At 45.3% G+C, this 13,126-nt stretch overlaps 4 protein-coding genes across 4 annotated transcripts; all 4 read left to right on the top strand.

Moving 5' to 3' along the window:
• Positions 1–1,162: 1,162 nt before the first annotated feature.
• Positions 1,163–3,033, top strand: LOC127342278 (general transcription and DNA repair factor IIH subunit TFB5-like). Its single transcript, XM_051368213.2, has 3 exons — positions 1,163–1,363; positions 2,366–2,431; positions 2,529–3,033. Exons 2-3 carry the CDS (start codon positions 2,397–2,399, stop codon positions 2,704–2,706), a joined length of 213 nt encoding a protein of 70 aa, XP_051224173.1. The 5' UTR covers positions 1,163–1,363; positions 2,366–2,396; the 3' UTR covers positions 2,707–3,033.
• A 909-nt stretch (positions 3,034–3,942) lies between these two features.
• LOC127342269 (cysteine protease XCP1) lies at positions 3,943–5,430 on the top strand. The gene is made up of 2 exons (XM_051368209.2): positions 3,943–4,826; positions 5,027–5,430. Exons 1-2 carry the CDS (start codon positions 3,984–3,986, stop codon positions 5,246–5,248), a joined length of 1,065 nt encoding a protein of 354 aa, XP_051224169.1. The 5' UTR covers positions 3,943–3,983; the 3' UTR covers positions 5,249–5,430.
• Positions 5,431–7,899: 2,469 nt separating this feature from the next.
• Positions 7,900–10,174, top strand: LOC127342261 (cytochrome b5). The gene is made up of 3 exons (XM_051368201.2): positions 7,900–8,173; positions 9,609–9,675; positions 9,769–10,174. Exons 1-3 carry the CDS (start codon positions 8,093–8,095, stop codon positions 10,023–10,025), a joined length of 405 nt encoding a protein of 134 aa, XP_051224161.1. The 5' UTR covers positions 7,900–8,092; the 3' UTR covers positions 10,026–10,174.
• A 657-nt stretch (positions 10,175–10,831) lies between these two features.
• On the top strand, positions 10,832–12,721 carry LOC127328527 (uncharacterized). The gene is made up of 5 exons (XM_051355123.1): positions 10,832–10,997; positions 11,331–11,431; positions 11,516–11,557; positions 12,381–12,551; positions 12,635–12,721. Exons 1-5 carry the CDS (start codon positions 10,832–10,834, stop codon positions 12,719–12,721), a joined length of 567 nt encoding a protein of 188 aa, XP_051211083.1.
• The last annotated feature ends 405 nt before the right edge of the window (positions 12,722–13,126 follow it).

Below are 13,126 nucleotides of genomic sequence, written 5' to 3'. Positions count from 1 at the left end.
CTTCCCAGCGGCGGAGGCTCAGCGGCATTCGCGTGCCTCCTCAACGAACGGTACAGCCGGTTTGGAACCGTATAAAACCTGGGACCAAGCCAAACCAAACCGTGATACCCCAGGATATTTTAGTGGTTTAGGCCGGACCAAACCGATAAGAACCAGGGGCAACGGTGTGGTTTGAGGAAACCTCCCAAACCAGTAGAAACCGGGAATGCCCAGGTTGAGTGGGCCTTATAGGCACTCCCTTCCGAAATAAGTGACTTCAACAATTAAAATGTGTATCTAGAGTTCTAGCGGAAATTCAATTCAGCACATGAGAGCATATGCTTCTGCCACCGGAAAAATATTTTGAAATGTTCAAAAAATTCGAATAAAAAATTTCTCACGTATCAACATGTTACGGGCGCACATCAAGTCTTGCGAAAAACCGACATTTTTTGTGACTTGTGTGAAAAAGATAAACAAAACGTCTCGTACACAACCTTAACCTTTTCTTACAGGAAATTTGTCTTTTTTACAAATTACACTCAAAATGTCGGTTTTCTGTGGAACCACTTTGTGAACGTGTAGAATTTCGAGATGTATCCACTAAATTTTATATTCAAATTTTTCAATATTTTGAAAGTGCATTTAAAATGAAGTTTAAAAACCGGGAGCATATGCTCCCAGGTGCCAAAACGCTACCCTCGGAAATTCAATTCGGCTCTTGGGTGCGTATGCACCCTCTACCAAAAAATCATATTTCGAAATGTCGAAAATTTTTAACAAAATTTTTTACATGTACATCTTCATAATATATGTTCCTTCGTCAAGTTTCACGAAAACCTAATATTTTTTGTGGTTTATATAAAAAAGAGAAAACTTATCTTGTGAAAAGCATTATTTTTAGCACCAACTTTTGTCTTTTTTACACGCGTCACATGATAAGTCGATTTTTTATGAAACAACTTTGTAAGCGTGTAGCACGAGAAGATTTACATGCGAATATTTGGTTTCAATTTTTTTGAAATTCAAAATATATGTAAGATGCATTTCAAAATAGAGGGAGCATATGCATCTTACATATTATCATTCCAAAACACCACGCACTATTACTTTTTATAATAAACGCCCACAGTAATGTCCTGCCTCGAGTCAGATTGGGCTTATTCGTGGGCCAAACTAGGGCTGCCTCCTCCTCTTCCTCTTCTACCTTCGGGGACGAAAAACTCTACCTTGGCCCATCAGCATCAACGGCGGCGCACGCGGCTCCCCTCAACCGACGGCCGCTGCCTCCGCCACGCCGCCGCCGCTACCGCGGCTCACCTTCCGGCAGCAGGCGCTCCCCTCCCCTTCGTCGAGGCCGCCGCATCCGCCTCCTCCTCTTGAGGTGCCTCCCCTTTCCCGATGTTTATCCGATTCGTTCTAGTTTCGGTAGGTCACGGAGGCACGCCGTCCACGCAATTCTATTTCGCTTATGCTCGTGGTTGTGCTGGAATCTTAAGGTATTGATTTGCGTAATGCTTGCTGCGTATCCTGTTTCGCCTACACAAATCGGTAGCATCAGTGGAGTGAAATCAACGCACATGAATAAACTTTCCTGTGCGCGATGAAGTAGGAAGTTGTGATCTTGCTACTTATCATGTCTAAGCTACTCCGATAGACTAATTCTACCAATATATTCTTTGGAGCAACAGAATTTTAAAATTTTCACAGAGTTCATTTAGCTGTATTACTCTGATTTTTGTGTGTGTAAATCGAGGTGTATACGTGCTAGGCTTTAGGGGAAAGATGGGTTTGAGGGGATGAAGGCGACAGGCCAAAATACGGCAGGGGTAAATAATTAAGTCAGACTGATAAAAAGAGAGAGATTAAATAGCCACAAACCATAAGAGTAAAATAGATCTTTTAATTCCCTCTGTAAACATCGCTGCCTCTGAAAATATAAATATCCATTTACATCATAGAAACTAGTAGCACCACCCTATCCTTTGGTAATGTAGTTGGCACTTGTAAGCTGCCTTTGATGTCAGTTTCTTTACAATCTGTTCCTGGTTCATAAATTCTCTCTGGGAATTTTTCATCTGTGAATGATATTGCCAGTGGAACTCTTTATTTTGTAAGCCCGTGAATTTGCAAAACTGGCTCGTTATAATTGTGTGTCTTATCGGTTATCGCCTTACCAAATAGACCTGTAGGATGAGTACTTTGGTCACTGAAGTTCCAAGTATGAGCCCAGTTTATTGTTCTTCTTTTTAGGGAAGTCCAGTTTATTGTTCAGAGACCTAAAAAGAAGACAGACATTTGTTTACATAATAGCTCTCCGATTGTTGGTAAATGTTCCTGTGACATTATTACTCCAGATGACATAGTTGTGATGTTTGCCATACAGGTAATATTCAACTGTCCCGAGCACACATAAGATGGTTAACGCAATCAAGGGTTTGTTCATCTCCTGGTAAGCTCATCAATCCCAAAAGAAACCACCATTTTGTTCCTGTTACCATCTCTTTGCAGTTCCACATGATCCACTGGTTTATCACCTTTTTTTGCAGCGATGTGCCGATGGCACAGTTCATTGTTAATTTGAATGCTTCAATGCCCGCATCGGAGAGGTTCATTGTGCACATTCTTGACCCTACACACATGTTTATCCAGCCTCATATGGGAGAGTACATCAGAAGTAAGATAGCGGAGTTCAGAGACCAGAATAGCTACGAGAAGCCAACTTGAAGGGCCCATCATATAACCCCACTGTGATGTTCAAACTCCATCAAGATATACCTACACTCATAGGTTATATAGCTTTGTGGAATGATTACAAGCTGAACATCATGGTTCTCTCGTGATGTTCTGGAATGATAATTCTGTAGTATCAGTGTCTTGCGTATATTTTGTCTTAGTGAGCCTTTACGAGATAATATATTTGATGGTGCTGATTATTGATGATGTGCGGAGAATTCAGTGCCACTTTTTATGTATTCCTTTCCTCAAGATGTTGTAAGTGCTCTAAACTGAGTACACCAAGGAGAAGCTTTGTTGAAACTGTATGTACCAAAATTTTCAATGCTGTATTAAAAACTAATAACATGAATTAGGAAGAGTATAATTGTGTTAGAATTCTTAAAATGATGTTTCCAGTTGCTGAGATTGGAGCCTCTTTTGCTATCTGTTGTTCCAGTTTATGTCTTTATCTGAATGTATGTACTCCCTTCACCAAAGAAATATGTTCTTAAAGAGCTAAAAGCAGCCAGCACAAAATTATCTTTGATATTTTCCTTGCATCTATCTTGTTTTGACCTTTTTCATATGGTCTGCAAAGTGAAATGAATATGTCACTGAATGATCTATGCACATGACACAGCATGATGAACTTGATGCCCCTCTTTTACTCCAAGTAGCAAGTGTGGTCACCAGGAGATAACATTCCTTACAACTTTTGTTAAAAGTACAACGTTCTTTTGAAAGAAAAGGCACACAGCTACTGTTCTGAAACTATCTGGTCAACAAACGCAGAAACTACTGTATTTTCCTGATACAGGAGACATTGTACCTTGCTATGTGCAGCTAGCTGAGGCAACAAGCCTTAACATGGCAATGACACATGAAAATCTCTTGACACTGATAGTTCATCCATCAGGTAGCATGTACAGTTTCCTTCTCCAGTTGAGACTTCAGATATATGCAACCTAGATTTTTGCTTTCAGTGAGGTTCACAGGCACTAAGATCTTTGAACTTTTTGCAGGCACCACAAACAGAAAGAGATGCTCACGCTGCACCCAGCATACAACATGCTTGGAAGCAAAGTCTAGCCGTCAGAGATCAAAGCTTGAAGCCTTGGCATGATTTATCAAAACACTCAATGGCAATGGCAGACACTGCCTCTATCTTTTCTCCATTGTCTTTGCTTCGAAGCAATTCAATCCCATGCCGAGACTGAGGCTACAAATACACTGCATCCTCTCCTCCATCTTGCAACCAACACTTCCATTCCTGGTATCAATCAGCCATGGCTCACCCAATGAAGCTCTCCCTTGCTCTTCTCCTCTGCGTTGTCGGTGCCTGCATGGCCCGCAACAGCGAGTTCTCCATCGTCGGGTACTCGGAGGAGGACCTGTCCTCCCACGACAGGATCGTCGAGCTGTTCGAGAGGTGGCTAGCCAAGCACCAGAAGGCGTACGCCAGCTTCGAGGAGAAGCTGCACCGGTTCGAGGTGTTCAAGGACAACCTGAAGCACATCGACGAGATCAACCGGGAGGTGACCAGCTACTGGCTGGGCCTCAACGAGTTCGCTGACCTCACCCACGAGGAGTTCAAGGCCTCCTACCTCGGCCTCAGCCCTCCTCCGGCTCGCCGGAGCAGCAGCACCCGAAGCTTCAGGTACGAGGACATCAACGCCGGCGACCTTCCCAAGTCGGTGGACTGGAGGAAGAAGGGCGCGGTGACGGACGTGAAGAACCAGGGGCAGTGCGGCAGCTGCTGGGCCTTCTCGACCGTGGCGGCGGTGGAAGGGATCAACGCCATTGTGACCGGCAACCTGACGGCGCTGTCGGAGCAGGAGCTCATCGACTGCAGCGTCGACGGCAACAATGGCTGCAACGGTGGCATGATGGACTACGCATTCTCCTACATCGCCTCCAGCGGCGGGCTCCACACCGAGGAGGCCTACCCTTACCTCATGGAGGAAGGCAGCTGCGGCGACGGCAAGAAGAGCGAGTCTGAGGCGGTGGCGATCAGCGGCTACGAGGATGTGCCCGCCAACGACGAGCAGTCCCTCATCAAGGCACTCGCCCACCAGCCCATCTCCGTCGCCATCGAGGCCTCCGGCAGGCACTTCCAGTTCTACAGTGGGGTAAGCATCTATTTGAAAAACACCATCCAACTCATCTGTCACTAGTCACTTCTGTCATCTGGCCCCAGGTGTCATACGCATGTCAGATTACATTTTGAATTTTCACCCTTTTATTGTTTGTGATAGTATTTGGACTAACATTTAGTCTGAAGTCTGTCTGAGCTGACTTCTAATCTGAAACATTTTCTTTGCTGACATAGGGAGTTTACGACGGTCCTTGCGGCGCGCAGCTGGACCATGGTGTGGCGGCGGTCGGGTACGGGTCGGACAAGGGGAAGGGCCACGACTACATCGTGGTGAAGAACTCGTGGGGCGACAAGTGGGGCGAGAAGGGGTACATCAGGATGAAGAGGGGCACCGGCAAGGGCGAGGGCCTCTGCGGCATCAACAAGATGGCCTCCTACCCGACCAAGGACAACTGATCGACTACACAAGCTCAAATATGCTGCATCCAGAGGACTGAAAGTCTCAGCCGGCCTTCAGAGTTGTTCCTACTCTGCATTTCCCTTCCTTTTACTTTGTGTTTCCCTCAACGGTTTTCTTTCGGTTGAAATGACGGCTGGGTGGATGAAATAATAAAAATTTCCTTTCAAGTTCCTGTTCAGATTGTTCAGATTGCTGGGCTTCTTGTCTGCGTGATTATGTTGTGTGTCGTATGTCTGAAACTTCAGAGACAAGTGTTAGTGTGAAAACTGGAACCCAAGTCATAATTCAACATCTCGTTTCGGCAAAGACCAGACACAATGCTGCATGAAAAAAGTGTTGAACTAACTTTACGGGAAGTAGTTGGTTTAGAAGATTTTGTTGTAGTATTAAAAGAGGCGTTTCCTCCAGTACAACCCCCTCCCCTAGACTCGTAGCAAATTTAAACACAAGAACGGCTGAGATCGCTTGATACCCCTTCGTTATTAATATTAAACAGGTATATGTAGCCCTGTATAAAACCCGTATGGTCCAACTAAATTATACGAATATGTTGCATACGTATATATATGATTACATACGTAGCCGATCATTGGTGGCAACTCTTCCACATGGTGGCGGTTGTGGCCGCCGGGCAGGAGGAACGTCATGGCGGGGCTGGCCGGCCACGATCTAGAGGACACGAGCCTCGGCAATGCCTCATAGGTGCGTGCTGACACGGGTGGGGCGGCGTGTAGGCTAGACGGCGGCGCAACGGCGAGATCCGGACAGTCCGCCCCGCATGTACTCGAGGCAATTTGGGCGGGATGTCCGTCGTGTTAGGAACGAGACCTATCGGCCGTCTTGCGCCACCTACACCGGATCGTCTTGCGGCGCCGGACTACCTTGTGGTGCCCTCGCCGACTATCTTGTGGCGCTGAACTGTCTTGTTGTTCCCCGTCGGACTGCCTTGCGATGCCCTCACCGGACTATCTTGTGGCGCCGGACTGTCTTGCGGACCCTGCGCCGGACTGTCTTGCGGACCCCGCGCCGGACTGTCTTGCTTCCCGCGTCGGACTGTCTTGCGGTGACAGTATGCCTACACGTAGACATACGTAGTTTTGGATTCGGGTTTGGACATGGGCCTAAAAAGTACCGGTTGGGCTTAGTTGAGTTTGAGGGAGGGGGTTGTACTGGAGCAAGCCTCATTAAAAGAACGACCTACCACCGCCAACCTACTGTACCTGTACTGCTCGATCCATCCCCATCCTTCATCACTAGCACAATCAAAACTGAAACAAATTCATGGAGATATGTCAACATGAAATTGCACAATGCAATTTTCTTACCATTGGCACTGCTCTTAATTAACAAGAATTTTTTTGTGACCTCATTAACAGCTGCAGAGTCAGCATGCCCGGGACGAGTCTGCGATGTACTTTGACACATTTAACCATTTTCTCCTCATGGACCATCCATCATGTACAACTTGCTACTCCTCCAAAGTACATTCATGCACCGGACCATATTCATGCTCTTGTAGTCTAACATGTCGGCGCTCGGGTAGGTGTACTTTGCATTCCAAATAGTTAAGGGCCAAACCTCCCATACCTTTCCACACATCAATGAAGCTTAAATGAGGCACTTTATCAGATGATGACGACCAATCCTACGGGCAATGAAATTTCAGAGTTTCCACTTTGTACTGATACATTGTTTGGCCCCTTCAAAGTCAGGGCACCCATTTGTTGCGTTCTCTCAGCTGCGCGGGTGTGTGTGCGCCCACGGTGATTTCATCATAGTAGATGTAGAGGCTCCGGTTTTGGCTAGACGTCTTGTGTGGTGTGGGTAGTGGTTAACGGATATATAGGATAATTTTTGCACCGAATTAGTTTCTGTATCTATTTTAGAGAATCCATAACCGTCTTGAACAAATTCGACGGATAATGATATCCGATTCCAAACTTGACACCGAACACGGCATGCCAAATAGCACCCGGATATCCGTACCCGAAAATTATTTAGTATCATCTGATGGATTTTATCCGATTTTCATCTGAAACGTCGAAGGTATTAGAGCATACTATATTCAATCTATTGAATATAAGTGTTTTGTTGAACTCGTTTTATCGATTATTTTTGGTTTTATGGACCTATTTATGCGCGTACGCATCCAATTAATTCTGTTCCAAGTCCGCTCCGTTGTACGTTCTGAAGTTTGCCCCCCGTCTCTCTATTCTCTATCTTTTTAGCGAAATTTTGATGGAGGACATTGTATTTTCTTTTCTGGGGTTTGTCAAAACACACTGCTTGACATGTCTTTGGTAGGTACCGTGAACACACAACATGGCCAAAACTGAAAAAGTTGGCACATTGTCATCCCATACAAAAATGCCAATCTTTCCGTCTCTAGCCATGAGATGTATTTTAGCAAATGTGGCACAAAATTGTAGTATTGTTATCTGCCAAAGACACAATTAACTTGCAAACGCATGAAATTTTTTTAAAAAAAATATCGTGTAGCAAAAGTTTCTCTTTTTTTTAACACATAACATCGTTGACTTACTCTTTGTATGACAGGCCGGTCCCACACCTCCCAGGAGGAGTCCTGGTGGGTGGGGTAGGTGGTGGAGACGGAACGGAACCCGGAGAAGAAGAAGAAAGTCTGTCCTTGGTTGGACTCAATCTGTGGTTGGTGCCTGCCAAGAGACTTCCGTCGCCGAGCGCCTCCGTCCCCGCGATTTAAACGCGATCGGATCGGATCCCCGGATCCCCACAACCCTGCCTGCCAGATTCACATCGCGCACCTCAGCCTCAGGTAGCAGCAGCAGCATCAGCTTGGGATCTCGAACCCGAGCAAGAAGATGGCCAAGGAGGCGCTCACCCTGGCGGAGGTCTCCAAGCACAACACCAAGGACGACTGCTGGCTCGTCATCGCCGGCAAGGTACGCACGCACGCACGCGTCCCCTCTCCCCGCACGCCCCCTCTTTCTCTCTCTCCGATCTCGTGCCGGCAGATCTGGCCGGGCCACGGGCTCAATCCCGCCTGTTCCGCCGCCCGCTCACGGATCGCCCCCCGATGCTTGCTAGTCCGCTGAACACGCGGCTTCGTCGAGTGATTCCTGGGGGTACAAAGCCAGATCAGGTTTCGCACTACTTGGTCCGGCGGATTGCGCTCTCTGGCTAGTTTAGTTGTGGCTTGTAGGTAGCTGCTGTGATGGGATGAATCGCGTGCCCATTACCTTTGCAGACTTGTTACTACTTGATCCTGCCATACCTCGGAGACGCACACACAAAAAAAGTTCGTCTTTTTGGTTCCGGCTGTCTTCAGATTCGCTAGTTTACTGCCTTTTACTGAAAGAATTTGCCTGTTTGGTTCTCAAGTGATAGAATGCCCCTTTGTAGACGAAAAAAGAGGCTACTCACAAGTGGTTACTAGTACTGCATCATATCCAACCTTGCCTGACTACTCCAACTGAAGACATTATCTTTTCTCAAGAGTAACTGCATTTGTCGACCTTGGTTCCAGCTTCCAACATGCAATTCTTCTGGGCATAAATTGATGTTCTATTCAACAAGTAGTAATCGTTGTTGAAAAAAACAGGGGGAACCATATTAATCAGCAAGTGGTTAGAAAAACTAAAGCCCAGGCCAGGCTGATTTGAATGACTCGAACCTGTTGCCTGGCCTAGTACATTAGTGTCCATCTGCTTGACGGCGTACCAACAGGACGGTACAGTCACATAGGTTTTGAAGTCACATGTTGGTTTATACGTCCGCTGTTGGGTCAGCATTGTAATCGTTCGCTAAATATCATATTAATCTATGTTGAATCAACAGTCTTTGTGGTTGTTGTTCTATGCATCCAAAAGCTCTCTGCCTTGCGACAAGAACCATCTAGGTGTCTTGGCTTCAGATACTATCAATGTTTATCAAGTGCCCTTTATCCATGAGGATCTTTTGTATCCTCTCTACAAACAGTGTGCCTTTTCAGAAGAGGATACAAAAGATTTTTTAATTACCCTTTGTCCATGTGCATCTGTGAAAAGCAAGTTCCATAACATTTGTTGTAGCAAAAAAGAATCATTTTTTTATTCAAACCATAGGAAGCGGTGTAGTGTAAGGTAAATTCCACATATTTTCGTATTTGATATAAACCTTGTAAAATATTTATGTTTTTCTTTTAAAGACCTGATTGTTTGGTTCAGATGACATCAATTCACAAAGGTAGAGATCATTTCACTTTTATTCACTTTGAAGGCTGCTTTCTTCTGAACATGATGTACATTGCAGGAGCAATGTGGCAATGCTCTTCCACTAATGCTAGAATGCTCAGAAATTTAATACCTGGTATTGACCAATATCTTGTTCTATTGTCAGGTATATGATGTGACGAAGTTTTTGGAGGACCACCCAGGAGGTGATGATGTCCTGTTGTCCTCAACTGGTATGTCATGCTTGCCTCACCATGATTTTACTGATGCTTTGAAATCTTGATTTGGTCTAATAATGTAAACTGGCACGACCCTTGTTTTTACAGCAAAGGATGCAACTGATGACTTTGAGGATGTCGGACACAGCACGACCGCTCGTGCCATGCTGGACGAGTACTACATCGGTGACATCGATGCGGCCACGATCCCCGCCACGACGAAGTACACTGCGCCGAAGCAGCCACACTACAACCAGGACAAGACCCCCGAGTTCATCATCAAAATCCTCCAGTTCCTCGTCCCCCTGGCCATCCTCGGCCTGGCTGTAGCCGTCAGGATGTACACCAAGTCTGAGTCTTCTTAATTGGCCAGGTGCTGTTGTTATCGGGAAAGCTAAACTGAAGGTGTTGGAATAAGTTAGTAGTATACTGCGTGATGAATTTGTTGCGATGTAAACTGTGGCTGTCATGAGTTGGGTTGAACCTTGACGAGAGTTTTGTGGTGAAAGTTAAATTGATTGGACTCAAACAAGTAGTTCTATATATTTGTTGTTGGCGGCTCTGCTAAGCAACTTCAAATTTGGTACTAAAAATTCAAGCTCACCAATGAAATTAATTTTGATGAATAGTTTTGCAGTCTCATTCTGTGCTTTTTTGCATAGATTATTGTATTATCATTGGAACCGAATGAAGTGGTCTTTCATTTTCATGAACAAAGTTATGCCATGGTCAGTAATGTCACCAATAAAGCAGTACTTGGCATGGCGATGGCCACCAACAGAAAATATTTGAGCAAACTTCTCCTTAACTTGCCAGGCAACAAAGAGTGCTTCAGTTTTTTGAATAGTGTGTGTCATAGATTGCAGGTTGTCAGACTTTGAGAAGAATGAGAAAGTAGAACGAGGCGTATCGCTGGATTTGGGGAGGCGTTTCAGGCGCGTCGCTCGATTAATGGAGCCGACCTCGCGAAATTTAATGAGAAAATTATGCTGGGTGCAACCGTGCAAAGCCAAACGTTCCATTCAGAACGCGCGCGATCGACGGCGTCGGAGAGTTCCGACGTTTGGAATGCAATCGGACCCGATAGGTTGTGTTTACCCTGACAGAAAATATAGGGAAATCCCACCACACCACGGCCGCAACTCCCGTCGAAAACTCATCCTCCACCTTGATGGGGCGTAAGGCGAAGGCGGCGGCGGCGATTGCCGGTGCTGAGTCAGCCGTCGGTCGTCATGCTTCGAGCCCAGGATCATCCACGGTGACCTCGAGGAAGCGGCGACGCAGGACCGATTCCTCGGAGAATCCTCCTACTCCGGCAGGACCAATACGCCACATAGGTGAGCCACTCGCCTCCCGCCATTATCCTTCTCTATCAATCCCTCCAACATCAGCGGGATAAACGATGAGATATCAAACCTTTTTCGGCAAGATTCTAGAGCGGTTGTAGAGGCAGGCACATCCATGCCATGACATTGTGGATAGATGGATCTGGCGACGCGATTTTCGATTTGGATAGAAGAAATAACGTGCCTAGCCTACAGAATGGGCCTTCATCCTGTGTCGGATATTCCATAGCTGGCGTCATGCTTGCTATCTGAATTAGAGAACGATCTAGGCTAGGGCTAGGTACGTTATTTCTTCTAGTGTTAAATTTGCTTACATGTTTGCAGATCCTACCTTGGCCAACGAGATCTTGGTACTGTTTGAGACGCCCTCTGGCTTCGCAATTTTCTCTTTGAAGTACGACCTCAACCAACCGGACGTTATGAAGGTACATCTTCCTGCTCCGTTAGTCATGTGCTTGTTTGTTCATCGCTTAATTTGTGGCCGGCATTGCTGATTTTTGCATCTCCAGAAACTCTGGACAATCTTTGTCAAGGATTATAGGTCAACAAAGGTTAGCCCCCTCCTCTTTATTCTTTCCTTCTTATTGTTAGGTTGTTTGTTGCAAATTTAAACTACTGTTCTTGTCTTATTCATGATCTTCATGCTCATCTCAGTTCTTTTCAGGGAATAATAATAATATGAGCATAAGCTCATTCTTCACTGCTTTTGTCAATTAACGGACTCAGTACACAGTTTTATCCTTAATGCATGATGTGCAGAGATCATGTAGCGCGATGTTATTCCGTGTATGCGCGCACCTTCAAAAACTATTTTGATCCAACACTGGTGAAGAAAATTTTAAAGAATGGATGGGTGCAGGCTGAAACATATGATATTTACAATCTCTCTTTACCTGCTTTGCGATGGATGATTGAGCTGTAACTTATTCTGAACTGCATTACAAGAACTCGAGGACATAAACAAGGCTATATCGTTTACTATTGTTATTAGAGTTTCTTGCTAGTGTTTCAAAAAGCTGTGTTAGGCAGGACATTTTGAAAAGAGACGCAGTCACTGTGAACCAGGCTAACCAGTAACTTGGCAGAGTAGCAACGTGTCAGTTAGGCTTGGTATATGTAGGGATGTGGAGAAAAATGGAGATGGAGATGTTACATGGTTATCATTTTCTCTTATCTATTACTGAAATTTCCTCTATTTAGTACCCTTGGATGCTTGACAGAGCGGATTGCTTACCACTTAGTGCCTTTTTGTAACATTGATTGCGATGTACATACTGAATTGCCTGCCATCATAATTGGGAGACATGGTGAGATATTTGATTACTTTTCTTCCTTGCCCCTTAACATGCTTGTCGTTGTTCATTTCTTTATCAGCATGTGTTCCTGAAAGAGTTTCAAACGTTCAAGGACAAGTCCAGTGCGTTTAATCCTGGTACTGGTGGTGTCAGTAAGGAGCTTGCTGAGATGATAGCGCGCCATCACCGCCCTGGTCAGGCATTGGCTGTTGGAAAACCTGAATATAAAAGATTCATCGAAACAAGCCTGGTTAGTGTAAAGCCCCCACTTTGTTTGCTTATGATTATGGAGAACTTTGAATATCTATTTTATTGCCGCGCCACTTGTTTCAGCGGGATGTGCCTTGCCTGTTCAATGAAACTGTGAAGGAGGTGATGTGGGGCTTGGAGAATCTCATGCATAGCTTAGAGCATGTCTAACAGGCCCCGTATTTTTTCGCCCCATATAACTCGAGTAAAGGGCCCTGTATCCGGTTTTCGCCGGCCAAAAACTCGGACGAGCTAGCAGAGCCCGTATCCCCACCCCGTAAAACAGAATATTCTGTTTTACGGGGTGGGGATACGGGCTCTGCTAGCTCGTCCGAGTTTTCGGCCCCTCAAAACAGGGTGTTTTGACAATTTGGATATTAAAACCAACACAACATTGACATAAAATAAATGTTTTACATCACACAATAATCGTCATAATTATTACAATAAATGTTCTAATGGAAGAATTAAACAAATAACGGGGATAATCTGCTGGTATACCGTATGCAATAACCCTCATGGCGGCAGAATTTTTTTGGTATGGGCTAAATCCCATGACTTGGGCAGCATTTCTTC

The sequence above is a fragment of the Lolium perenne genome, chromosome 1 (genome assembly GCF_019359855.2).
Source record: "Lolium perenne isolate Kyuss_39 chromosome 1, Kyuss_2.0, whole genome shotgun sequence".
Lineage (NCBI taxonomy): Eukaryota > Viridiplantae > Streptophyta > Magnoliopsida > Poales > Poaceae > Lolium > Lolium perenne.
Note: the sequence above shows the minus strand (reverse complement) of the source record. Positions and strands in the feature narration are given on the sequence as shown.